The 27,662-nt window shown below is 40.3% G+C and overlaps 2 protein-coding genes across 2 annotated transcripts; both read left to right on the forward strand.

Moving 5' to 3' along the window:
- The first annotated feature begins 87 nt into the window (after positions 1-87).
- LOC146916636 (uncharacterized) lies at positions 88-19,636 on the forward strand. The gene is made up of 6 exons (XM_085721687.1): positions 88-1,507; positions 1,690-1,803; positions 1,900-3,333; positions 8,909-8,985; positions 17,450-17,899; positions 18,140-19,636. Exons 1-6 carry the CDS (start codon positions 88-90, stop codon positions 19,634-19,636), a joined length of 4,992 nt encoding a protein of 1,663 aa, XP_085577813.1.
- Positions 19,637-22,245: 2,609 nt separating this feature from the next.
- Positions 22,246-24,687, forward strand: LOC146916637 (uncharacterized). The gene has a single exon (XM_085721688.1). The coding sequence runs from the start codon at positions 22,246-22,248 to the stop codon at positions 24,685-24,687; it is 2,442 nt and encodes an 813-aa protein (XP_085577814.1).
- Positions 24,688-27,662: the final 2,975 nt, after the last annotated feature.

Consider the following 27,662-nt stretch of genomic DNA (forward strand, 5'->3'; position numbering starts at 1 on the left):
GCATTCTGGGATGATTATCTCTTGGTGAGCAGTTGATCCTCATCTGGTCCTATGATCTAGATGCTTCCATCCTTGCTTTATAAACCGATGTCAACATTAGTCTGCTTCAAGCTTTCCAAAACAAAAAACCCTAACCGTGAAATACAGTCTGAGTTTGCCCTAGTTTCTGTTCTCCTCTATTTTCCTACTGTCGCCTTCCCTGCTTCTTTACTCCCAACCGATTCCATGGATCCTTCTCATCTCAATATCGCTGGTCTCACCCTTGCTGAAGAAGGCTTAACCCTTAACCTAGCCACCGAGTCTGAAACATCCACCATCCTTGATCACTGTTTAATTGGTCGTGTCCTAGCTGACCGTGAGATTCAGGCTGCCTATTTCAGCGAGCTTATGGCTCGTGCTTGGAAGCCAGGCAAGCGTGTTTCAATCGTCAAAATTGATGGTGACCGTTTTCTATTTCAGTTTCATCACAAAATGGATGCTGCACGCATTCTCGATGACGGTTCGTGGCTGTATGATAATTTCCACATCGTAATGGACCGTATCCAACCTGGTGTTGTCCCTGCCTCTGTCAATTTGAACCATTTGGACATCTGGGTCCTGGTTCACGGTCTCCCTTTTGGCTGCATTCAACCGAATGTTGGTCAAGGTATAGGTAGCTTTCTTAAATCATATGATGTCCGTAACTCTATTCATAGTACCTATATGCGTCTGAAAGTCCGTATTAATGTCACCGCTCCTTTGAAAAAAGAATGGAAAGTCCGTGTCAGTAATGGTGCTTATGTTACAGTAACCTTTAAATACAAGAAACTTGGAGTTTTTTGTTTCAGGTGCGGTTTACTTGGACACACCGACAAGGTTTGCCCGGATTTGTTCGAATTGGAGTCTGATGATGGTGTTCGCAAATGGGGTCCTGACTTGAAGCCTAATGCTGCCCGTATTGGTTCTGCTGCTAATAACAAATGGTTGCAAGACCCAATTCCTTCTGCTGTGCCGCGCCATCATGTCTCTTCTGGTGTACCTCCTGCTGGCCGAAATCCTCCTACTAGTGGTGCTGTCAATGCTGTAACTTTTAGTGACCGTATGCTTGCTGTTGACAACCAGATTTCTGCTCTCAAAAATGACCTACTTGCTGCCCAAAATCTTGTCAAAGTAAAACATGGCTCAGATGCTTGTCAGATACAATTTTTACCTTCTTCTTCTACAGGTAACTCAACTTCTAATCTGATTGCTGGCCGCCCTTTGGTGCTTGGATTACCTGCTGGACCGTTTCCAAATGCCAACTCTGAGGAGTCTCAAGATGTCACAGGTTCTGAACTGAAGAAGAGAAAGAGGATGCTGGCTCTTCAGAATGGTGAAACTTCTTCATTTACTGCTGATGGGGGTGAAGGAAATTTTGTAATAGGAACAAATGTTAGTCATGGGGGGGATGTCGATATGAATGTAATTTCTAATCCTCTGTATGTTGACACTGATGTAATGGCAGGTCCTGATGATCAGGCCTGCCTAGGTAAATGAGTTTAGTGGCATGGAATTGTCGGGGTATAGGTAGCCCGAGCACAATTCCTGATCTTAAGTACCTAGTCCGGCACTTCAATCCGGATATTTTATTCCTAAGTGAAACTCTAGCTCACAGAAATAAAATTGAAGAACTTCGTTTTTTGCTTGGTTATGACTGTTGTTTTCCTGTAGACCGCACCGGCAGAGGCGGGGGTCTTGCTTTATTTTGGCGTAACTCTTTACATTGTAAACTCGTTGATTTTTCTAGCAACCATATTACTGTTGAAATTGTTGATAATGTTCTTGGTATCTGGAGACTTACCGGTTATTATGGTTATCCTAATGGAGGTCGTAGGACAGCCGCGTGGAATTTTCTTCGACAATAATCTAATCAATTTACAGGTCCCTGGTGTATTTTTGGAGATTTCAATGATATTCTTGATGCGAGTGAAAAGAGGGGGCGCAACAATAGACCGACGTGGCTCATTAATGGTTTTCGTCAAGCTGTCATTGATTCAGGTTTGTCTGATGTCCCGACTATTGGTTATCCGTTTACTTGGTTCAAAAGTCTTGGTACTTCACGTGCCGTCGAGGAAAAATTAGACCGTGCTCTTGCAAATAATATGTGGTTTAATATTTTTCTGAATGCTATTGTCGAAACTTTGGTGGCACCTGCTTCTGACCATTATCCTATTTATGTTAATGTTGCTCCCACCCCACGGTTTGGTGTTTCTAAGCATCGATTTCGTTATGAAAATGCATGGTACCTTGAACCAGGTTTTAAGGAACTTGTTACTAACTCTTGGCAGGAAAATCCTAGTCATGATATTATTATGAGGCTATCTGCATGCGTGGACGACATGTCGGTTTGGAGAAAGTCTCATTGTCATAAATTAAAAATTGATATTGAGGATTGTAGAAAACAATTGCAGGAGACTCGTGTTTGTTACACTGGTGAGCATCAAACTCGTATGTTCGAGCTACGGAAACGTATGCAACGGCTGTTGACCCAAGATGAGGCATATTGGCGACAACGTGCAAAGACGCATTGGTATAAGGATGGTGACCGCAATACCAAGTTTTTCCATGCATCGGCTACAACTCGAAAAAAGGTAAATCGAATAACCTCTCTTGATGATGATGCTGGTAATAAATTTACTAATGAGCAAGATATGCAAAATGTGGCAAGAGATTATTTTGTAAATATTTTTCAGCACCAACATAGTGATTTTTCCGCGGTTATTGATGTTATTAATCCGTCTGTATCTGATAATGACAACTATATACTCACGGCTTCCTTCACCAAGGCCGAATTTAAGGATGCAATTTTCTCTATGCATCCGGACAAGTGCTCAGGTCCTGATGGGTACAATCCGGGTTTTTACCAGCATTTTTGGAATTTATGTAGTGATGACATTTTTAAAGAATGTTGTGGTTGGCTTGACACGGGACAATTCCCCCCTGATCTAAATTTTACTAATATTGCACTTATTCCAAAAGGTTCCACGCAGGTTAGCATGAAAGATTGGTTACCTATTGCACTATGTAATGTTCTTTACAAAATCATCTCAAAAGTGCAAGCGAATAGGTTGAAAAAAGTTTTGCCTCAATGTATTTCTGATAACCAGTCAGCTTTTGTCCCAGGTCGTTCCATCCTTGACAACGCTATGGTTGCAATTGAGGTGCTACATTTTATGAAAGCCAAGACGCGAGGGGAGGATAGGTATGTTTCTCTAAAACTTGACATTAGTAAAGCATACGATCGTATGGATTGGAATTACTTAAGGGCTGTTTTGCATAAAATGGGATTTAATTCTCGTTGGATTCACTGGATGTGTATGTGTGTTGAATCAGTAGATTACTCTATGCTTGTTAATGTTATACCCTAATTTTGGACCTAAAAATACTTGCTCCAAAATATCTTTCTATCTCTGATATGTGTCTTTGACTCTTGAGAGATTGCCAATTTGATATTGTTTACCCTGATATTTTACTATGCTTTATCTGCATGTTTTACTGTCTTTGTTTTGAAAATATTTTTAATTGTGACTTTGTCTATGTTTTCTTGCATTTTAAACCATCCAAAGGGTCTTTCTTGCACTCCAAGTTATTTGAAGATTGTCTCTGATCAATTGCATATTTCTCTGCATTTTATTTCAATGTTACTTGCAAAATTCATGAAAAAGGGTATTTTAGCCATTTCCTGCATTCAAACTCATTCTAGCCCTTGAAAATTATCTCTGAGTTTTTTCAATTTGTTTGTATAAATCTTTGTTTCAATTCCATGTTAAAATCCATTTCAAAGATTGCATCTGAGTCATTTTGGGCCAATTTAGTCCCTAAGGGCATTTTAGTCATTTCCTGTGTTAAAACTCTTTTTAATCCCTAAAAAATGTCTCTGAGTCTCTTCAATTTGCTTGTATAAACTCTTGCTTTAATTCCCTGTTAAAAAACCATTTTAAAATTGCATTTGAGTCATTTTGATTCATTTTAGTCCCTAGGGGCATTTTGGTCATTTCACACAAAATTTTGACAGAGAGAGGTTACTTTGAAGTACCTCATTTATGTAGTTGGTTCATTTTAGTCATTTTTGTGTTTTTTATTGGTTTCACTTTACGTTATTTTCAAAATTACATTTTTAACCAATTTTATTAATTTTTCATTTTTAGTCCTTTTTGGTTAATTGCAGTTTAGTCCTTGTTTTTTTTGTTAATTGCAAATCTGTCCAGAAATTAGTTACAGGTCCAGGGACACTTGGCAGCTTAGCATTGGTTCAGGTCTACACTTGGCACCTATAAGACAGTGCCAACTCAAGTCAAAGTCAGATTTTCACACTTCCCAAAAAGGCCATCAGAAACAACTCCCGGACCTCGATTCTCAAGGGTTTTTCTTATTTTTCCCTTCCCAAGAAAAAATGAGATATCAAAGATTAAAAAGGTTCAAACTTAATCAATGTTTGACACCCAAAAAACCAAGATAATACAGCTGGCGACTTCACTAGGGAGATTCGAGAGTTACGCCTAGTCTTTATTTTCACGCTCGCGCTTTTGTTTTTACTTGATCCTTTTATTTGCTTTCTTTTGTGAATAAATGTTTAAATCCTTGCAAACGTGTGGGGGTGAGAATATTAAAGCCCTACACCCGGGCTGAGTGAACTTAGGACTTAGGGGGGATATAATCGACAATTCATTCCGAGGGTTGCCTCGTGTATTGGATTATGCGATCAATCCCACATAGCCGAGGCATTTTGGGGGTGATGTTGTCGGCGTGTGTTGTCGCGTTTAGACACTTTGCTTCCAATTGTTCTGTGACGCTATGGACCGTAGATAACCGAACCCATCCATGGCCATTTTCTAGGATGTAGTGCGGAGGCTGAACCGAGTGTTGTCTCGAGTTTTAGTCGTCACACGATACTACACTCAAGTTAGACCTTCTTACAGATAATCATGGAGCGAGTGTTTGTCTCGTGGCACCATGATGTACGTGAGAGAGGTTGCGACTTGGGAACTTTTGTAGAACCCGGTTACTATTATCCTAAGCCCTAGATTCACCGGACAACGTGTCCACCCATGACTCCTTGACTTTGAATTTCAACCCACCATGTTTTCTCCGTACTTGAATGTGATCATGCATACATGCATAAACCTTTTTCCATGCATTTATCGAAGGGCTTAGACAAATTGAATTTGTAAACATTGTAGGAATGGGGAAGACTAAGTCCTACAAGTTCAAGGAAGTGGATTTGGCTAGTTTGAGAGATTTGGCACTCAAGATCAAGGATCTGACCGGTTTCCGACGTCGTTACGGGGACTTACTTACTCTTCTCCGGACTAATGTGGATGAGAAGCTTGTACACACTCTAGTGCAGTTTTATGATTGAGACTATCGGTGCTTCACTTTTCCCGACTTTCAGTTGGTGCCCACACTCGAGGCTTATTCTTGCTTGATGGATCTATCTATTGCTAAGGGGACACCTTTCAAGGGTCTTGAGCACCCCCTACTCCTTTGGTTATTGCCCGTGATCTCTATCTCAAGACCTCTGATGTTTCCAAGAATCTTGTCATTAAGGCTCACATCCGGGGATTCACTTCGGAGTATCTACTTGAGAAAGTCAATCTCAAAACCACTTGTCAGGACACTTTTGAGAATATTCTTGCACTACTCATCTATGGGCTTATCCTCTTTCCAAATCTTGATGACTTTGTGGATATGAATGCTATTATGATCTTCCGCTCCAGGAATCCGGTTCCTACTTTGCTGGCTGACACATACCATGTTATTCACGATCGATCTGGCAAGGGTCGTGGATACATTCTTTGTTGTGTACCTCTCCTCTATAGGTGGTTTATTTCGCACCTTCCGAAGTCTTTCCATGATAATCCAGAGAATTGGACTATTTCACAGCGGATTATGGCTCTCACCCCTAATGAAGTGGTTTGGCTCACCCCCGCTGCTAGAGTCAAAGAAATTATCTTCGGTGGTGGAAAGTTTCTTAATGTGCCTCTTCTTGGTACCCGGGGTGGAATCAACTATAACCCGGAGCTCGCCTTACGGCAATTTGGTTTCCCGATGAAAGAGAAGCCCATCTATCTTGCTACATCTCCTTACTTCTTCCATTACTCTAATGCTCCTACAGGAATAAGAGAAGATTTCATAGAGGCTTGGTCCGAGATTCGGAAGAAAGACATGAAGCATATGGGTGTAAGGTCCGGTATTGCTCATGAGGCCTATACTCAATGGGTAGTAAACCAGGCTAAGAAGATTGGCATGCCTTACCCCGCCATGAGATATGTGTCTGCATCTATTCCAACCATGCCTTTACCTCTACCTCTGCCTACTCAGGAGATGTATTAGGAGCATCTAGCTATGGAGAACCGAGAGAAGCATCAGTGGAAGACTAGATACTATGAGGTTGAGAATTTGATCATGACTTTGGATGGAAAAGATGAGCAGAAGACCCATGAGGTCTTGACGTTGAAGAAGGAGTTGGCAAAGGCTAGAAAAGAGATTGAAGAAAATAATAAGTTTCTTATGAGGGATTCCAAGAGGGCTAGGGGTGCCCGTGACTTCTATGCCCGATACTGCAGCTATGAGTCTGAGTCTGAGTCTGAGGATGATCCTTCTACTTCCTATGCTTGAGGATTACTGCTTCCTGTTGTTGTTTCCAGTTGTTATTGTTGTTTTACATTTCAAAGTCTATCCCTTGGCTTAGTATTTCAAAGGGGAATTATCTTGTAAGACCTCGTGATGTTTGATTGTTTCGTCTGGTTATGATGTTTCAGTTGTTTAGTAATGTTTACAAATTTCTAATTTGTCTAAAACCCTTCGATAACACAAAAAAGAGTCTTTTTGCATATGCATTTATACATCTCATGCATCATATGCATTCGTTGGTCACAAATTTTTTTTTTCTTGTGCTCATTACCTCCTGGTTCTTCTGCCACAGTCTGAAAGGTGGCTCGTGCTCGTAAGGTTTACCAACCGGCTAGAATTCATCAGACAAGATTGTACAAGAGAAGAAACATGACTAACTTTGAAGAAGAGAATGCTCAGCTCGGCGCCGAATTGGCTGATATGAAAGAAGACTTGGCTAAGGCTCATGACGCCATGTCTACTCTGATGGCTGCACAAGAACAACCAGTCACGTCTGTTCTGGTTACTACTGAAATGATTCCATCCATCCCATTATCCACTGTGGCTTCTGATGCTCGGTTTGTTATGCCCAATGGGCGCCCTTATGGACTCTCAGCTTTCTATGCTCCTAATACTGCGACTGGTATTTCTGGTATTGGCAATCAAGGACAGATTCATGTGACAACTTTTGCTTCCACAAGTACCTCTATGTCTCAAGTGACTACTATTGTTACCGATCCTGTTGTGCACATTGTGCAACAGGTAGTCGATGTTGACACTCCGCGTGGATGGGACCCTATAATGGAGGCTACGAGAGAACAATTAAGAGAGCTAGCTGGAGAGCTCCGCGAGGTCAAAGCTAGCCGTGGGAACGGTGTTTCTGCTAAGGCTCGTGATCTATGCCTGGTATCCCGATTTGAGGTTCCTAAGAAGTTCAAAGTGCCAGATTTTGACAAATACAATGGATCTTCTTGTCCACATAGCCATGTCATTCGGTACGTCCGGAAAATGGCTAACTACGCGGATAACGATGCACTAATGATCCATTGCTTCCAGGATAGCTTGACAGAAGATGCGGCAGATTGGTACACTGGTTTGAGTAAAGACAATATCCATACTTTTGAGGAACTCGCTGCTGATTTTGAGAGTCATTATAAGTTCAACACCCGCTCGAAGCCGAATAGAGATTCTCTTAAGTCTTTGTCTCAGAAGTCAGATGAAACCTTCCGTGAATATGCTCAGAGATGGAGAGGGGCAGCTGCCCGTGTTTCTCCTCGGCTCGATGAGGAAGAACTGACACAGACATTTCTGAAAACTTTGAAGAAAGAATATGTTGAAAGAATGATAGTCTCTGCACCAAATAATTTCTCCGACATGGTTACTATGGGAACTCGTCTAGAGGAGGCTGTCAGAGAAGGTATCATTGTTCTTGAAAAAGGTGAGTCCTCAACTAGTGCGCCAAAGAAGTATGGTAACAGCCACCATAAGAAGAAGGAATCTGAAGTAGGGATGGTGCCCGGTAACCAGTCTACAGCTGCTGTCGCTCCTATTAATGCTGCTCAGCTACCCCTACCCTACCAATATATGTAGTACTCTCAACATCCCTTCTTCCCACCATTCTACCAGCAATATCCTCTGCCACCGGGTCAACCACCAGTGCCCGTTAATGCCATTGCCCAGCAGGTACAACAGCAGCCTCCTGCTCAACAGCAACAGCCACAACAACAGGGTCCTCGTCCCAGGCCTTATTTTCCACCAATACCAATGCGGTATGCTGATCTGCTCCCAACTCTACTAGCTAAAGGGCATTGCGTCACCAGGCCAAACAAGCCTCCGCCTACGCCATTGCCTCCCAGGTTTCGACAGGACCTCAGATGTGAATTCCATCAGGGCCCTCAAGGCCACGATGTTAAAGGTTGCTATGCTCTGAAGAATGTTGTAAAGGATCTGATAGACAGAGGACGGTTGACTTTTGAAATTAGTGTTCCACACGTTCTTGATAATCCACTTCCAAACCATGCCGCCGTTAACATGATCGAGGCTTTCGAAGGAGTTCGTGTTCCTCGAAAGGCTCCCACTTTAGATGTCCGTAATGTTGCTACTCCTTTGGTGCCGCTACATGTCAAGCTTTGCCAAACTTCCTTGTTTAATCACGATCATGCTTCTTGTTCAGAATGTCTTCAAAATCCTATGGGCTGTTGTGTGGTGCAAAGTGATATACAAAGCCTAATGGATAGCAAACACCTGATTGCCAGTGATGTTTGTGTGATTGTGCCAGTATTTCATGATTCTCCTGCTGGGAGTGTGCCTCAGACAAGGAATGTTAAACCTTTGGTGATCAGGCTACCTGGCCCGGTATTCTATGCTTCTACTAAGGCAATCCCTTACAAGTACGATGCCACTATGATTGAGAATGGGGTAGAAGTGCCTCTGGTATCCCCAACTGCGGTTGGTAACATTGCTGAATAAACTACAACTTTGAGAAGTGGAAGGATCCGTCCACCCTTGTTCCAAAAGAAGGTTGTTACACCTGCTGCCACAGTAACTCCACCAGTTGCTCCTCCTGTTGACAAGAATGCCAGCCCATCGGGCCAGTCTATTGAAGAGTCTAATCTGGACGAAATTTTAAGACTTATTAAAAAGAGCGATTATAAGATTGTAGACCAGCTGCTGCAAACTCCGTCAAAAATATCCATCTTGTCTTTGCTCCTGAGCTCGGAAGCTCACAGGAAAGTGTTGATGAAAGTGCTGGAACAGGCCTATGTTAATCATGAAGTCTCCGTGGATCAGTTCAATGGAATAGTGGGTAACATTACTGGTTGTAACAACTTGGGGTTTGGTGACGATGAACTCCCCGAAGCAGGGAAATACCACAACTTAGCTTTGCATATCTCAGTGCACTGTAAGTCTGACATGATATCCAATGTGTTGCTGGACACTGGATCGTCCTTAAATGTAATGCCTGAGTCTACGCTGAGACAGTTGAGTCATCATGGAATTTCTCTAAGGGGAAGCAGCTATTTGGTTAAGGCTTTTGACGGATCTCGTAAAGATGTTCTTCGAGAAGTAGATCTCCCAATTACCATTGGACCGGAGACATTCCAGGTCACTTTTCAAATCATGGACATCAACGCCTCTTACAGTTGCCTCCTCGGAAGCTCAAGTTTGTGAGGAATGGTAAGCTTGTCACTGTGCATGGTGAAGAAGCGTATCTGGTTAGCCAAGTGTCACCTTTCTCTTGTGTTGAAGCAGGGTCCGCTGAAGGGACGTCATTTCAAGGCTTGACTGTTGAAGGTGCGGAACCCTGGAGAGCTAGTGCTAGTATGGCTTCATTGAAAGACGCCCAGAAAGTTGTTCAAGAAAGGCAAGATGCTGGCTGGGGCAAAGTGATACAGATTTTGGAGAACAAGCGCAAAGAGGGCCTTGGGTTCTCCCCGACCTCAGGCGTTTCAACAGGAACTTTCTGTAGTGATGGATTTATCAATGCTATTGCTGAAGATGCTGCTGAAAGTAGTTACGTGCCTACGTTTGTTGTACCAGGAGGCACCGTGAGAAATTGGGAGGCCATTGACGTTCCTTTAGTCATGCATGCTTCCATGTAATGTGTCTTATTGCTCATGCTTTTCTTTGTTTTCAAAATAACAATCCTTTCGCTCTGCCCAAGGCGAAAGTGATGTCTTTGTAAGGGCATGTGTGTTTCGGCATTGCCGTAATCAATAAAAGTTGTCGTCTTTCCCGCGACTCTTTGTTATTTTACTTTTTAGTGCCTTTTTCTTGGAAATAATGGTAATGCCAAAAAAACCAAAACATCTGTATTTTCTTATTAATTTCAAAAATCTGCATGAAAAACATTTTTCTAAAATCATCACAATCATATTATGCAGATTGAACCATAATAAACCCGTTGAACACAGTGACCCTACGGTTCCTCCAAATTTTGAATTCCCTGTATATGAAGCCAAAGATGAGGAGGATGACGAAGAGTTACCGTATGAGATCACTCGACTGCTTGAGCAAGAAAGAGGAGCCATTCAGCCCCACCAGGAAGAGATTGAGCTTATTAATTTGGGTACTGAAGAGAACAAGCGAGAGATCAAAATTGGTGCTGCACTTGAGCCAGAAGTGAAAAAGAAGATTACTCAACTTCTCCATGATTATCCAGATGTCTTTGCATGGTCCTATGAAGATATGCCGAGTCTAGATCCCAAGATTGTGGAGCATCGTATACCGACAAGACCTGAATGCCCTCCCGTCAAACAGAAATTGAGAAGGTCTCGTCCAGACATGGCTCTTAAGATCAAGGCTGAGGTGCAAAAGCAAATTGATGCGGGTTTCCTCATGACAGCTGAATATCCTGAGTGGATAGCCAACATTGTACCAGTGCCAAATAAAGATGGGAAAGTTCGGATGTGTGTTGATTACAGAGATTTGAATAAAGCCAGTCTGAAAGATAACTTCCCATTGCCACATATTGATGTGCTCGTTGACAGTACTGCTCAATCCAAAGTGTTCTCCTTTATGGACGGTTTCTCCGGCTATAACCAGATACGGATGTCACTTGAAGACAGAGAAAAAACTTCTTTCATTACTCCATGGGGAACATTCTGTTATAAAGTGATGTCGTTTGGCTTGATAAATGCTGGTGCAACGTATCAGAGAGGTATGACTACTCTGTTTCATGATATGATTCACAAAGAAATTGAAGTATATGTTGATGATATGATTGTGAAATCATGTGATGAAGAGCAGCATGTTGTGTATTTGAAAAAGATGTTTGAAAGATTAAGAAAGTACAAACTGCGGTTGAATCCCAACAAATGTACGTTTGGTGTAAGATCTGGAAAGCTGCTAGGCTTCATTGTCAGCCAAAGAGGCATTGAAGTTGATCCTGACAAAGTCCGAGCTATTAGAGAGATGCCGGCCCCTCAAACTGAAAAGCAAGTCAGAGGTTTCCTCGGACGCCTGAATTATATTTCAAGATTTATATCTCACATGACTACTACATGTGGACCAATTTTCAAATTACTCAGAAAGAATCAGCCTGTTGTATGGAATGATGAATGCCAGGAAGCTTTTGATAGCATTAAAGAATACTTGTTGGAACCACCTATCCTTGTCCCGCCAGTGGAAGGAAGACCTTTGATTATGTATCTGTCAGTGTTAGATGAATCCATGGGTTGTGTTCTCGGTCAACAAGACGAGACTGGAAAGAAAGAACATGCTATCTATTATCTGAGCAAGAAATTCACCGACTGTGAGACTCGGTATACAATGCTCGAAAAGACTTGTTGTGCTTTAGCTTGGGCTGCCAAATGCCTGCGTCATTATATGGTGAATCATACAACTTGGTTGATATCCCGAATGGATCCAATCAAGTACATCTTTGAAAAGCCTGCTGTTACTGGAAAGATTGCACGTTGGCAAATGTTGTTGTCTGAATATGATATTGTGTATAAAGCTCAAAAAGCAATCAAAGGAAGCATCCTTGCTAAGCATCTTGCTTATCAACCTCTTGATGATTACCAACCAATTAAGTTTAAGTTCCCTGATGAAGAGATTATGTATCTGAAAGCAAAAGACTGTGAATAGCAAATGGGGGATGGTATTTGATGGCGCTGTCAATGCTTATGGTAAGGGGATTGGGGCCATTATTCTAACTCCGCAGGGGCACCACATTCCTTTCACTGCTCGAATAATTTTTGAATGCACGAACAATATAGCTGAATATGAAGCATGTATCTTGGGAATTGAAGAAGCCATTGACATGAGAATCAAACATCTTGACATCTACGGTGATTCCGCGCTTGTCATTAATCAGATAAAAGGTGAATGGGAGACTCATCATGAGAAGCTGATCCCTTACCGTGACTACTCAAGACGTTTGTTGACATACTTTACAAAGGTTGAGCTGCACCATATCCCTCGGGATGAAAACCAGATGGCTGATGCTCTTGCTACTTTGTCTTCCATGTTTCGTGTGAACCACTGGAATGATGTGCCCATAATCAAAGTGCAGCGTCTTGATAGACCCGCTCATGTGTTTACTATTGAAAAAGCACCTAGTCAGACTGATGAAGATGTGAATGACGGAAAGCCCTGGTATTATAATATCAAACAGTTCTTGCAGAATCATGAATATCCACTCGGTGCTTCCAATAGGGATAAAAAGACCCTGAGGAGATGGGCTAGCAGATTCCTTCTGGACGGAGAAATCCTATACAAAAGGAACTATGATATGGTCTTGTTGAGATGTGTTGATGAGCGAGAAGCTGAGAAGTTGATGCATGATGTACATGACGGTACTTTTGGGACCCATGCTACGGGTCACACTATGTCAAGAAAACTGTTAAGAGCCGGCTATTACTGGATGACTACGCGTGACTGCTACAAACATGCCAAGAGATGCCACAAATGCCAAATCTATGCTGACAAGATTCATGTGCCTCCACATAGCCTCAATGTTATCTCTTCCCCATGGCCTTTCTCTATGTGGGGCATCGACATGATCGGAAGAATTGAACTGAAAGCTTCCAATGGTCATCGTTTCATTCTAGTGGCGATTGACTACTTCACCAAGTGGGTTGAGGCTGCTTCCTATGCTAATGTGACCAAGCAAGTGGTAGTGAAGTTTATCAAGAATAACATCATCGGCCAATACGGTGTTCTCAGCAAGATCATCACTGACAATGGTTCCAATCTGAACAATAACATGACGCAAGCTTTATGTGAAGAATTCATGATTGAACATCACAACTCTTCTCCTTATAGACCTCAGATGAATGGTGCAGTTGAGGCCGCTAACAAGAATATCAAGAAGATTGTTCAGAAGATGGTTACTACTTACAAAGACTGGCATGAGATGTTACCTTTTTCCTTGCATGGTTACCGTACTACAGTGCGCAGTTCAACCGGGGCAACACCTTTCTCTCTGGTGTATGGCATGGAAGCAGTTCTCCCTCTGGAAGTGGAGATTCCGTCTCTTCGAGTGATCATGGAAACAAAATTAACTGAGGCTGAATGGTGTCAAAGTCGGTATGATCAGTTGAATTTGATTGAAGAGAAACGCATGGACGCTATGGCTCATGGACAGTTGTATCAAGTGTGAATGAAGAATGCTTTTGACAAAAAAGTCCGGCCTCGTGAATTCAAGGAAGGCAAACTTGTATTGAAAAGAAGGATAAGTCAGCAACCCGATCTAAGGGGCAAGTGGACACCTAACTATGAAGGTCCTTATGTTGTCAAGAAGGCTTTCTCTGGTGGTGCTTTGATCCTTACACACATGGATGGTGTTGAACTTCCGAATTCTGTAAATGCCGATATAGTCAAGAAATACTTTGTCTAAAAATATGAAAAGAACAGCGTGGTAGGTCGAAAACCCGAAAGGGCGGCCTAGGCAAAAATGCGCTTCCCGGTGGATCGAAAACCCGAAAGGGCGATCCAGGCAAAAGTTAGGGACAAAAAAAATGAATATGAAAAGCTCGCTGAGATTGTACGCAACTCAGGCAAAAATGAGCGTCTCGATGAGCCGAAAACCCGAAAGGGCGGTTCATGCAAAAATGAGATTGATAGTGAAAGACAAGTAACTATATCTGGCAAATCACCATCACCCCTTGGGACATCTGCAGCTGTCAATGATCGTCTTCATCAGAAGCTTCTGTACTTGTGAATTCAAAATTTCTATGAAATGTAGTGGTCATCGTGTTCAATGTACCACCAACCAATAAAATTACCATTTGCCAAGCTTTGTAAATCCGTGGAGTTATGCCTTTGGCTGACTCTCACTCTTCTACATCAATTTGAGCATGTGCTGTTGTTTGAAACTCTACTTTCTTTCTACTTTCAATGCTATATACAAAATATTTTCTTTCTATTTGATAATGTCAACGTCTGAAACAAACATTTTTGAAAATTGAAAAACCTTTTCCGTCTATTTTGAAAGCAAACATGAGCAATAGGGTACATTCCAGTGAAACATGCATGAAGAAGTGTGTATCAATGTCCATTTCAATACATGTTACAAGCAGGTTGTTCCCCAGGATGATCTGTGGTCAATGGCAAGAATGAAAAAACAGAATGAAGGTAAAAAAAAATGAATAGAAAAATGAAAATGAAAAGCTCGCTAGGTCGAAAACCCGAAAGGGCGGCTTAGGCAAAAATGAGTACCCCGCTGATTGACAACCTATGAAGGCAATTCAGGCAAAAATGGGGCAATGAAAAGAATTCACTCCCGGTGGATCGAAAACCCGAAAGGGCGGTTCAGGCAAAAATGGGATTGAAAAATGAAAGAATGAAAATGATATGAAAAGCATTGACCACAGATGCGAACATCCAATGCTTTCCCAGCACCGACATGCCTAGCAATGGCAACCTGTATCAAGGAGTCTTCCAAGGTTCCCTCTTCTGCAAGTTTTGTATATGTGATATGATATATTTCCCTCAGTCATGGTTCCGATACGTCTCCCAACGACGATCTCTCCAAAGAGGATGTCTGTGTATATATGTTACAGCACGAGCCACCACGTGCCCAATCTTCCAATGTTTTGTCTGTCTCTGTGAAACTTGCCTGCCAAACTGTAGACCAATCATGCATTTCCAAGCATTCATACATACATAATCATGCATTCTATGTGCTCATACATTTGATGATATTGTTATACCATACATACATGTTGCATTTCCAATCTCAATTTCAATTCAACTCAATCTCAACTTCCAATTCAATTCAATTTCAACTATCAATTCAATGTCTATGTCTATGCCTATGTCTATGTCTCTGTTAAACTCTCAATTCAATTCCATGTCTATGTCTATGCTTGTGTCTCTGATTATTTTCAACTTTCAATGTCTATTTCAATGTCAACTTTCAATTCAATTTAACGTCTCCGTCAAAGTTAATCCACTCTCAATTTGCTCTTGGGCCAACGATAATGGTCATGTCTATTTTCAAATCAAGTCAATGTCAATTTACCCCCCAATTTGTATCTTGTTGAATCAAACCCCCAATATATCTTGCTATATGTCTTGTTATTGGTCAAGTGGCTAGTTCGATCCAAAGAACAACTTGTACCTGCTTATATGCCTGTGTTTCCGGTCAAACGACAAGTTCGATCCAAAGGACAGTTTGTACCCGGCTTATGTTGTGATATTGATCAAGCAGCAAGTTCGATCCAAAGAACAGCTTGTATCTGCCTTTTGTCTATGTCTCCGGTCAAACAGCAAGTTCGATCCAAAGAACAGTTTGTACCTGCCTATCTGTTTATGTTTTTGATCAAGTGGCAAGTTCGATCCAAAGAACAGCTTGTATCTACCTGTATGTCTATGTTTCTGGTCAAGTGATAAGTTCGATCCAAAGAACAGCTTGTACCTATCCTGTACTTCTATCCTGGGTCAAGTAGCTAGTTCGCTCCAAAGAACAGCTTGTACCTACCTTTTGTCCCTTGGTTTGTCTACCCTGTTAATGTCTACCTAGATCCCCAGTGATATGACATGCTCTGTAGACCCCAGTTTGTTTGTCTTGCATTCATAATCAAAATGTTGCATGGCATTCATGTCTTTGAAAATGTGAGAGCGTATTTTTATGTCCAAAAACAGTGCAAATGTTAATATTTAAGTATCTTCGTCCCGTCAAGTCAAAGACTTCGTCTCTTGACCCTCCGGACAAAGAGACTTAAATAGGGGCAGCTGTTATACCCTAATTTTGGACCTAAAAATACTTGCTCCAAAATATCTTTCTATCTCTGATATGTGTCTTTGACTCTTGAGAGATTGCCAATTTGATATTGTTTACCCTGATATTTTACTATGCTTATCTGCATGTTTTACTGTCTTTGTTTTGAAAATATTTTTAATTGTGACTTTGTCTATGTTTTCTTGCATTTTAAACCATCCAAAGGGTCTTTCTTGCACTCCAAGTTATTTGAAGATTGTCTCTGATCAATTGCATATTTCTCTGCATTTTATTTCAATGTTACTTGCAAAATTCATGAAAAAGGGTATTTTAGTCATTTCCTGCATTCAAACTCATTCTAGCCCTTGAAAATTATCTCTGAGTTTTTTCAATTTGTTTGTATAAATCCTTGTTTCAATTCTATGTTAAAATCCATTTCAAAGATTGCATCTGAGTCATTTTGGGCCAATTTAGTCCCTAAGGGCATTTTAGTCATTTCCTGTGTTAAAACACTTTTTAATCCCTAAAAAATGTCTCTGAGTCTCTTCAATTTGCTTGTATAAACTCTTGCTTTAATTCCCTGTTAAAAAACCATTTTAAAATTGCATTTGAGTCATTTTGAGTCATTTTAGTCCCTAGGGGCAGTTTGGTCATTTCACACAAAATTTTGACAGAGAGAGGTTACTTTGAAGTACCTCATTTATGTAGTTGGTTAATTTTAGTCCTTTTTGTGTTTTTTATTGGTTTCACTTTACGTTATTTTCAAAATTACATTTTTAACCAATTTTATTAATTTTTCAATTTTAGTCCTTTTTGGTTAATTGCAGTTTAGTCCTTGTTTTTTTTTGTTAATTGCAAATCTGTCCAGAAATTAGTTACAGGTCCAGGGACACTTGGCAGCTCAGCATTGGTTCAGGTATACACTTGGCACCTATAAAACAATGCCAACTCAAGTCAAAGTCAGATTTTCACACTTCCCAAAAAGGCCATCAGAAACAACTCCCGGACCTCGATTCTCAAGGGTTTTTCTTATTTTTCCCGTCCCAAGAAAAAATGAGATATCAAAGGTTAAAAAGGTTCAAACTTAATCAATGTTTGACACCCGAAAAACCAAGATAATACAGTTAATGGTAATCAGTTAATGGTAATCAGGTCGGGAAAAACCAAGATAATACAGAAGGCCTATCAGCGCTCATTAGAGATGCCGAGACAAGGGGTATTCTCACAGGTATAAAAGTGTGTCGTCATGCACCGTCTGTTTCACATCTTTTGTTCGCTGATGATTGTTTTCTATTTTTCAAAGCTATTGAGGATCAAGTTCATGTCATGAAAACTATTCTTTCCACATATGAGTTAGCTTCTAGTCAAGCGATCAGTTTACCTAAGTCTGAAATTTATTGTAGTCGTAATGTCCCTGATGGCCTCAAAACTAACATTACGGATATTCTTGGTGTTCAAATTGTGTTGGGCACAGGTAAGTATTTGGGTTTACCTTCTATGATAGGGCGAGACCGCAACGCTACTTTCGCTTATATTAAGGATCGAGTCTGGCGAAAAATAAACTCTTGGAGTGGTAAATGTCTCTCCAAAGCAGGTCGCGAGGTAATGATAAAATCTGTTGTGCAGGCTATTCCTTCTTATGTGATGAGTGTCTTTTAGCTCCCCAATACTTTACTCGACTCCATTGAAAAGATGATGAACTCCTTCTGGTGGGGCCATGGTAAAACATCGCAAAGAGGAATCCATTGGATTAATTGGGAGAAACTTTCAGCACCAAAAATTCACGGAGGTATGGGTTTCAAAGATCTCTCTGCTTTTAATTTATCTATGTTGGGTAAACAGGGTTGGAAGTTTATCACTGAACCGGACTCGTTGGTTGCTCGCATTTTTAAAGCGCGTTATTTCCCGACTGGGGCTTTTCTCACGGCAACAGTTGGACATAACCCCAGCTACGTTTGGCGTAGCATTATGCGCGCTAGATTCCTTGTGCGTGGGGGTGCTAGGTGGAGTATAGGTTCAGGCGCAAATATTTCTATTCTAAATGAACCTTGGTTGCCTAATGGGGAGGTTATTAGAAGTGATATTCCTGGCTCTCACTTTGTTCATAATTTTACTGTTAATAGTCTGATGAATTTATATGATAAAAGTTGGAATGAACAGGTGTTTAGGCAGGTTTTTAGTGAGGATATTGCGGATAAGATACTTCATACACCACTTATTTCTCAGGTTGAAGAGGATCGCATCATTTGGAAAGCGGAAAGAAACGGGCGTTACTCTGTTCGGAGTGCTTATAGGTTATGTGTCTCAGAGTTAATCGACTCCTCTTATAACTGGCAACCGGGATACTGGTCTGGCATCTGGAATCTCAAGGTTCCTCCGAAAGTCAAGAATTTGATCTGGCGTATGTGTCGTGGGTGCCTGCCAACACGTGTTCGTCTGTTAGATAAAGGTGTTAATTGTCCGACCAATTGCGCTAGTTGTGACTCTAACCATGAAGATCTTATTCATGTTTTCTTTGATTGTCCGTTTGCCATACATGTTTGGAATAGAACCGGTCTTTGGAGCTCGGTGCATCATGCAGTTTCCTCCACTGACTCAGCTATGTCTGCTATTTTTCTTTTGTTGGAAAATTTGTCGGTAGAATTCACACAACGTCTATCATCTGTTTTGTGGAGTTTATGGAAACATCGAAATTTGAGAGTATGGGAGGATGTTAGAGAAACAAGCGCCATGGTAGTTGAGTGTGCCAGGAACTTGGTTGAAGACTGGCAGCTAGCGAACGCCCCAGACATTCGTATGTCTAGCTCGACTCCTCAGCAAACAACGACCTCCTCCTCCCACCAACACCGACTTAAATGGCAGCCTCCTGGGGTAGGCCGATATAAATGTAATATTGATGCAGCTTTCTCTTCTCATGTCAACCGTACAGGTATCGGTATTTGTGTTCGGGATGCAGAAGGTACGTTTGTTCTGGCTAAAGCTTTTACTTATCCTTGTAATGTACCGGTGGATGTCGGTGAAGCCTTAGGGTTGCATTCTGCTATACAATGGTTGAGTGACATGCAGTTCGATAATGTGGATTTTGAAACAGACTCGAAGTTGACAGCTGATGCTTTCCTCTCTAGCAGGAACGACTTGTCCGAATTTGGTTGTATCATTTCTTCCTGTCGTTTGCTGTTTAGTAATTTCTTTTCTATCTCTAGGGTGGAGTTTATTAGGCGACAAGCCAACGCGGTTGCTCATGCTCTTGCAAGAGCAGCCACGTCTTTAGCTAGTCCCGCCGTTTATTTCGACATACCCGATTGTATTGAATCTCTTATTATTAATGAAATGCTATAAGCATGTTTCCTTCAACAAAAAAAATAAACTCGGACCACAAAAAAAAAAGTCTACTTATCTACTTATAATAATAATAACCAAAATTACTTAACTATCCCTAACTAATTTTCTTCCAAACTTTTTCCTTTACAACTTTAAGGTTATTTTTGTCAAATCCACTATCAAAACTCATTTTACTGAAACTCACTTTCTCAACTTTCTTTATTTAATAATAAACTTCTCTCTCATATTTATTTATTTATAATAATAATCTTTTCTCTCTCATCTTTATTTATTTAATAATAGACTTTTCTCTCACCTTTATTTTTTAATAATAAACTTTTCTCTCTCAATCTCACTCTCTCTCTTATCTTTTTCTTACCAACTTTCTTCATTTTCAACTTCATTTCTCTACTAATTTTTTAATTCGGTTTTACTAACAAGTTTTTTTTAGAGGAAACTAGAGAGCGTTGTTGTTATAGCAGAATATGATTTTGTATTTACGATAAAACTATTATATAATGGTGACTTTTAGGGTGCACAAATTATACACAAACATACTTTTACCTTAGATTTACTATTTAAAAATTGAATGGCTTGGATATAGTGATGGTCTACATTTACAAAAGTTGTTTATAATGTCAGTCTTGATGAAAATGAATTTTTAAAATTGTGGTGTATTTGTTTATTAATAAATATAGTGATGGTCTACATTTACAAAAGTTGTTTAGAATGTCAGTCTTGATGAAAATGAATTTTTAGAATTGTGGTGTATTTGTTTATTAATAAAACATATATTAAAAGTTAAGCCTTTCTTATAAAAAAATATACATTGATTAAAAGTTAAGCTTTTCTTATAAAAAAGTATACATTGAAATGTTATTAAAGGAGTTATTTTTTCCGTCACTAATAAGACCTCATTTTTTATTTGCAGCGTGAATCTACTTCTTTTATTTGTTATTGTTACAGGTTCTAACAAATAATTTTAAATATACCTGCATAATTTCTTTTCTATATTTTTGTTCCTATGCACACTTTCTTACATGTTCTTTGCACTTTTTATTTTTTGAAATAATATTCTACATGTTGTTAATTATATTCGAGATATTAAACATGAACACCTCTTTTATTCGAGATATTAAACATGAACACCTCTTATATATGAGATTTAAAAATTGGTTTGCAACGTTATGAGAGTCTAACTTCTTCGGATAAAATGGAATCGATAAAATTTAATATTAGTTAATAATTTATATTTTAGGTTTGACAAGTGAATTTTTTTCTTCATATAAAGTAGGTTTATGGGTGCACATGATGTCAGGTATTGAGACAAATGTAAAAGAATTTTATAAAAAGAAGAAAAAATGACTCAAAAAGTAAAATATAAAATCAAAAAATGAATTTTTTTACAAATAAATATATAAATAATTAGATTTAACTCTGTTAATACAAAAAACAAAAGTAGTTGACGAAAAATAGCAACCAATATATATATGTGTGGGTGTATGGACTATATATTAATAAAAATATATATAAGTATATGATTGTTTTATGAGAATATATTAATATATTTTTATTTCTGAATTTTTTTGGTGGAATTATTTCTGAAATTTAATGGAAACTATATATTGATAAAATACAAATGAGTATATGAACTATATGTTAACAAAGATATATCTCACTATATGTTTTTTTAAGGGAATATGTTAGTATATATTTATATTTATTTTTGACTATTTCTACTATATAAACCACTTTTTATATTTTATTACTACCACAACACTCTATTGTCAACAGCTATCAATTGCTACCTACTATTATACACAAATTTTCTTCATTGAGAAGCAAACCTTCCTCTTAACCATCATATCAATATATTATTCATCTCTTTATCCACTTTCCATTTCAAATTTCAAAATTATATCTTCCCACCTTTCTTCAATCTCAATCTCACTTTCCTTCTCTCACCATTTTCTTACCATCTTTCTTCATTTTTGTTTTCACCAACCATTTTCAACTTCATATTTTCTACTCATTTTCAAATTCAGTTTTACTAACAAGTGTGATTTTCTTTTCAGATTATTTATATTGAGGCAACCAATTATATTGAACAACAGCAAGGAAGAAGAATTTGATTATAATTTCACTTATCTTCTTTAATCTTCTTTTTCTCTCTTTAAAAATCATGTTTCAAGAAAATTTACTCCAATCTTCCTGTCAAGTAAGCTACAAAGAAAGACATAAAGAAAGGCAATTGCAATATTATACATTCCATACCTCAAAACAAGTGACTCCTTCGACGGTTAATTTCTTGCTTCAAACTTAAATCAATTCTCTTATGTTGTATCACTGTAAAATATATAATAAGAATTCATAAACAAATCAAATATTGATAGTGAGGATTTAGAAAAATAATACAAATATTGATAGTGAGGATTCAGAAATCAAATTAAAGGCAATATAAACAAATGGAAAAAATATTTTTCATATTTTGGTTCCTACCAACTTTTTTAAATCTGTGTTGATTGACTTAATAAATTACAAAAAAAAAAAATTAACATGTTATCTTTCTACCAACATTGCAGTTAAATATTTTGCCATTCAAAAAAAAAACATTGCAGTTAAAGAATATGCAAGGGGGGGATCGGGGTCCAGCCAGGGTGGCAGAAATAGGGGGGGATAGGGGAGATTGGACTGTAGTGAGGTCTAGGAAGAGGAAAGCGACGGAACTGGTTCAAAGAGGACGGGACAGGTCTCGAGGTTCGGACGGTCAGCGGGGAGCGGCGACAGGTTATGGTCAGCATCGGCTTCAGGTTTCAGACAGAGGTTTTAAGGATGATTTTGTCGATAGGCGACGGGAGGAGGTTAGGGTTAGGAATGGTGATGGTTTTTACAACTCTGTGGGAGGTCATGTAGCTTCTGCAGAATGGCACGCATCTGATGTATCCATGATTGAGAGCAGGTTTGGGTGCAAAGCTTCTTTCTATATTACAAATTTCCCTGAAGGTCTGCCTTTATTCCGGTTACGTCAAGCTTTTGAGGTTTGCGGTGTTCTTACTGATCTGTATGTGGCACGTCATAAAAATTTGCGCGGTCAGGAATTTGGTTTCATTCGGTTTGCTAATGTGAAGAATAGAATTAAACTGTTACAAGCTTTGAATACTGTATGGATGGGGGATTGCCGTGTTTTTGCAAGAGAGGCAAGGTTCGACAGGTTCGCACACAATGACGCTCCTGTTGTGAAACAAAAGGCAGCGGTGATGAAGGATGGAATTGAGAACGTTACGGCAGTACCTAAGAAGGTTATGTCAGTTAACGAAGGAGTTTCGAAGGATGTGATGGTGAACGTTCAGAAAGGTGTAGAGAAGAAGGTTACGGTGGGGTCGGTTGATGTGCCGGTGACGAATTTGATGAAGACGAAGAGAGTTAAACTTATGAAGGAAGGGCAGGGAGCCGTGGTAGGGTTCTCGAGGGCGGAGTGGAAAGCTGGATTGGTGAGGGAGAAGGCGGAGGTGATTAGTGGGAGTGGTAAAGGTAATCTGCGATTGGAGGAGGTAACACCAGCTGTTTTGCCGAAAACAGGTTCAGCACCAACAGAAAAACTGGCACCAAAGTTTCTTCCTGTGTTTAATTCTTGCGAGGAGGATAGAGCATGGGCGAGTACAGGCATGGTTGCTCACATAAAGGCGGGGGACTCAGTCTTGTCTTTTCAACAACGTATAGAAGATGCTGGATTTCCAAATGTTACTGTTATTCCTTTGGGGGGTGGCAGAGTTCTCCTCAATTGCACTGGTGGAGAAGACTTCTCTACAGTTCTTGATCGTGCTTATGACTTCTTCGGTATGTTGTTTTCTAATTTCCATAAATGGTCAGTGGCATCGGCCCGATATGAACGAGGTGCTTGGTTGCGTCTCTATGGTATTCCAGTGCACGCATGGAATGATGTTTTTTTCAGACTTTGTGTTTCTAGTATTGGACGTTTTCTTTATGTTGATGAGTGCACTGCGGATAAAGTTCGTTTAGATTTTGCTCGTGTTCTTGTTGTTACACCACAAATTGAAATAGTGAATATGTTGTCTGAATTTATTGTCGATGGGAGGAAATATGCTATTAAAATTGTGGAAGAATGGGGGTGTAATTTAGGCGAGGATGTTTTTATGACGGAATGTGAAGTGGAACCAACACCGGAAGAGGGTCCAAAAGAGAATAATTTTGAAGGATTGGATGAGGTGCAAGGAGAATGGGAGTTGGATGAACTTGTCACTGACTTGCAAAACGATTGGTGCAAACACGAGAAGAATGGTGTGGTGTCTGGTACAATGAATGCAGCGCCCAACAGTGGTGTTCAAGGGATTGGAAATGAATTTTTTGAGGTGAAACTTTCCCCTATTTTACAACCGGTACATACTGTAGTAGGCCCCGTAGATGACTCTTTGTCTAATAAGCAGCCGTCAATTGACTCTTTGGCGAATACTTGTATCAAGAATGGTCCGCGGAGTTTAGATTGGATGGAGAACAATAAACCAATATCGGAAGGAGGTGTGGTGTTTTCCTCTAAACGTAAGGAGGACGCTGCTATCACGAGCAAGCAGAATTCTTCAAGCCGTCATTCATCTAAGTCCTGCAAGCCAGCAGCGGTTCACAAGGGTGGAGTGGCAATTCACTCAGCGGGTTTTTTGAAGAAAATAGCACGTTTACCGGCTGCTGATCGGAAACAGATTCTTAGACTGCTAAAGAAACAAAGACGCAAGAACATTAAGGGGTCAGCGCAAAATATTTCCAAGCCTTCGGAAGTTTCAACATCAAACTCTTCTAAGTCCTCTAATACAGCAGGTTCAGGTACAGCTAATAATGATTGGGTAAATTGGATGCATTTACAAGGTAAGGAGGACAAGGTTAAGGAGGATGTCAGGGAGTTGGGGAAGGTGGTGGGGGTTAAGGTGAATTGTGATGTATCAAATAGTTTCAACTTATTATCAAGGGATGGGAGGAGAGAGTGGAGGGCAGCTGGAGGTTTCGAGAAGCTTACTGAGACGGAGGGGGGTGTTGAGGGTGTCGTGGGTGAGTCTTGAGGGCGGTGGTGGAGAGGTGGGTTAGGTGACGGAGGTTTTAATGAAGATTATTAGTTATAATGTGAGGGGGTTAGGAGGTGGTGAGAAGAGGGCGGAGGTGAGGAGGTTAGTGTCAGAGAAAAAGCCTTTAGTTTTGTGTTTACAAGAGACAAAAATGGAATCCATGAATGAACAGGTGGTTAAGTCGTTGTGGGGTGATAGTGTGCATAATTTTTCTTATCAACCGTCCGTAGGAGCTTCCGGTGGTATGGTTACGGTGTGGGACGTTTCTCGGATTGATGTCATTTCTTCTTTTATTTTCAATCATGTTTTGGTAATAAAGGGTAAGGAGTTACTAACTGGCAAGGACTTCGTTATCTTCAATGTTTATGCACCGTGCGACATGGAGGCTAAAAAGTTATTATGGGGTGATTTGTTATTGCATATTCAGAATAATAATGATGTTTGCATTTGTGTTTGTGGGGATTTCAATTCGGTGCGTGGAGTAGATGAAAGGAAGGGTCGGGCCATGTTTTTTAGACAACGGGATGCGGAGGTTTTTAACAGATTCATTCATGATAGTATGTTAATTGATTTGCCTATTTGTGGAAGATTGTTTACTTGGTATAAGGGTGATGGAGTTTCCATGAGCCGTTTGGACCGCTTTTTGTTGTCAAATAAATGGTGTGATACTTGGCCTCATTGTACTCAGGTTGCTTATCAACGGGGACTCTCCGATCATGTTCCGTTGATGTTGCACGTTGATGAAAATAATTGGGGGCCTCGGCCTTTGCGGATGCTTAAATGCTGGTCGGATCTTCCTGGTTATGTAGACTTTGTGCGTGAGCAATGGGAAAGTTTTAACTGTCAAGGGTGGGCCGGTTTTGTTTTACAGCAGAAGTTTAAAATGATTAAGTCAAGTCTAAAGGGGTGGCATTCTCAACATGTTCAAAATATGGAGGGCAGAATGAAGACGGTAAAAGACAAAATTTCTGTTTTAGATGCCAAGGCTGAAATTGAGGATCTTCAGGATACGGAGGTTACGGAGCTTCATGATTTATCTGTTTCGCTTCACTCTTTGGCTCGTATGCATCATAGTATTAATTGGCAGGCATCGCGGATGAATTGGTTGAAGGAGGGGGACGCAAACACCAAATTTTTTCACAGTTATATGTCCCAACGTCGGCGTAACAACACTATTCATCTGGTATCTGTTGATGGCGGCAATGTTGAGGGGGTTCAAGCTATTCGTGCGGCAGTTTTTAATTATTTTTCAAATCATTTCCAAGCTAGGCGTGTGGTACGGCCAAGTGTTGAGTGTCTCAATTTTCAAAAATTATCTATTGCAGACGCTGGGTCTCTAACGAAGCCGTTTAGCTTAGAGGAAGTGAAGCAAGCTGTTTGGGATTGTGACAGTTACAAGAGTCCGGGTCCAGACGGTGTTAGCTTTGGATTTGTAAAAGAATTTTGGAGTCTATTGAAAGAGGATTTATTAAGGTTTATGGTTGAGTTCCATCGGAATGGAAAGTTGTCGAAGGGCTTAAATTCCACGTTTATTGCTCTTATACCGAAGGTAAATAGTCCACAAAGGTTGAATGATTTCCGACCTATTTCCTTGGTTGGAAGTTTGTATAAGATTCTTGCTAAGGTTCTGGCTAACAGACTACGGTCCGTGATAGGCAGTGTGGTATCCGAAGCACAGTCTGCTTTTGTTAAAGGGAAACAAATTTTGGATGGTATTTTAATTGCTAATGAAGCAGTCGATGAAGCGTCTAGGTTGAAAAAAGAGCTTCTTCTGTTTAAAGTTGACTTCGAAAAAGCCTATGACTCTGTTGATTTAAGTTATCTGGATTCTGTCATGGCAAATATGAATTTTCCAAGGCTGTGGCGGAAGTGGATCCTGGAATGTGTCGGCACGGCAAAAGCGTCTGTTTTAGTGAATGGCAGTCCGACGGATGAGTTTCCTTTAGAGCGGGGTCTTCGTCAGGGTGACCCTTTGTCGCCTTTTTTATTTTTGTTAGCGGCTGAGGGTTTCAATGTGCTCATGAATACAGTTGAAAGGGCGCAGTTGTTTACAGGGTACGGTATCGGTGCCAATAACGAGGTTCGGTTGACGCATTTACAGTTTGCGGATGATACGTTAATTATGGCCGAGAAGAGTTGGTTAAATGTCCGCACTATGAGGTCGGTGTTGCTTTTATTCGAGGAGATATCAGGTCTCAAAGTGAATTTCCACAAAAGTATGCTCACGGGTGTTAACATTCCTGATTCCTGGTTGTCAGAGGCTGCTACGATGTTGCGGTGTCGCAAAGGTACCATTCCTTTTGTTTATTTGGGGTTGCCTATTGGCGGTGATTCTAGAAAAATCTCTTTTTGGAAACCTGTGGTTGATCGTCTTGTCTTGCGCTTGTCGTCGTGGAATCATAAGTCTCTTTCTTTTGGTGGTCGTTTGGTCCTTGTTAAAGCTGTCCTGTCCTCATTGCCGGTTTACTTTCTTTCCTTTTTCAAAGCCCCTGCAGGTATAATCTCTTCTATTGAATCTATTTTTAATAAATTTTTTTGGGGGGGAGGTGAGGATTTTAGGAAAATTGCTTGGATAAAGTGGGAGTCCATTTGTACTCCAAAGGAGGACGGAGGGCTGGGTGTTAAGAGGGTAGGTGCTTTTAATTTGTCGTTAATGGGTAAATGGTGTTGGAGGATGTTGGTTGATAAGGATGGTTTGTGGTATCGGGTTCTAAAAGCTCGGTATGGTGAGGAGGGAGGTCGGTTGAAAGAGGGAGATAGCCATAGTTCAGCTTGGTGGAGGTCTGTGTGTCGGATTCGTGAAGGGGTTGGTGAGGGAGTTGGTAGGTGGTTTGATAGTAATATTCGGAGGGTGGTTGGAGATGGGAGGGGTACTTATTTTTGGCATGATATTTGGGTGGGGGAAATTCCTTTGAAAACGAAATTTCCCCGCCTCTTTGATTTGTCTGTTGACAAGGAGTGTTCGGTGGAGA

Source organism: Medicago sativa, chromosome 6 (genome assembly GCF_051527215.1).
Source record: "Medicago sativa cultivar Bolivia chromosome 6, Bolivia_mono, whole genome shotgun sequence".
Lineage (NCBI taxonomy): Eukaryota > Viridiplantae > Streptophyta > Magnoliopsida > Fabales > Fabaceae > Medicago > Medicago sativa.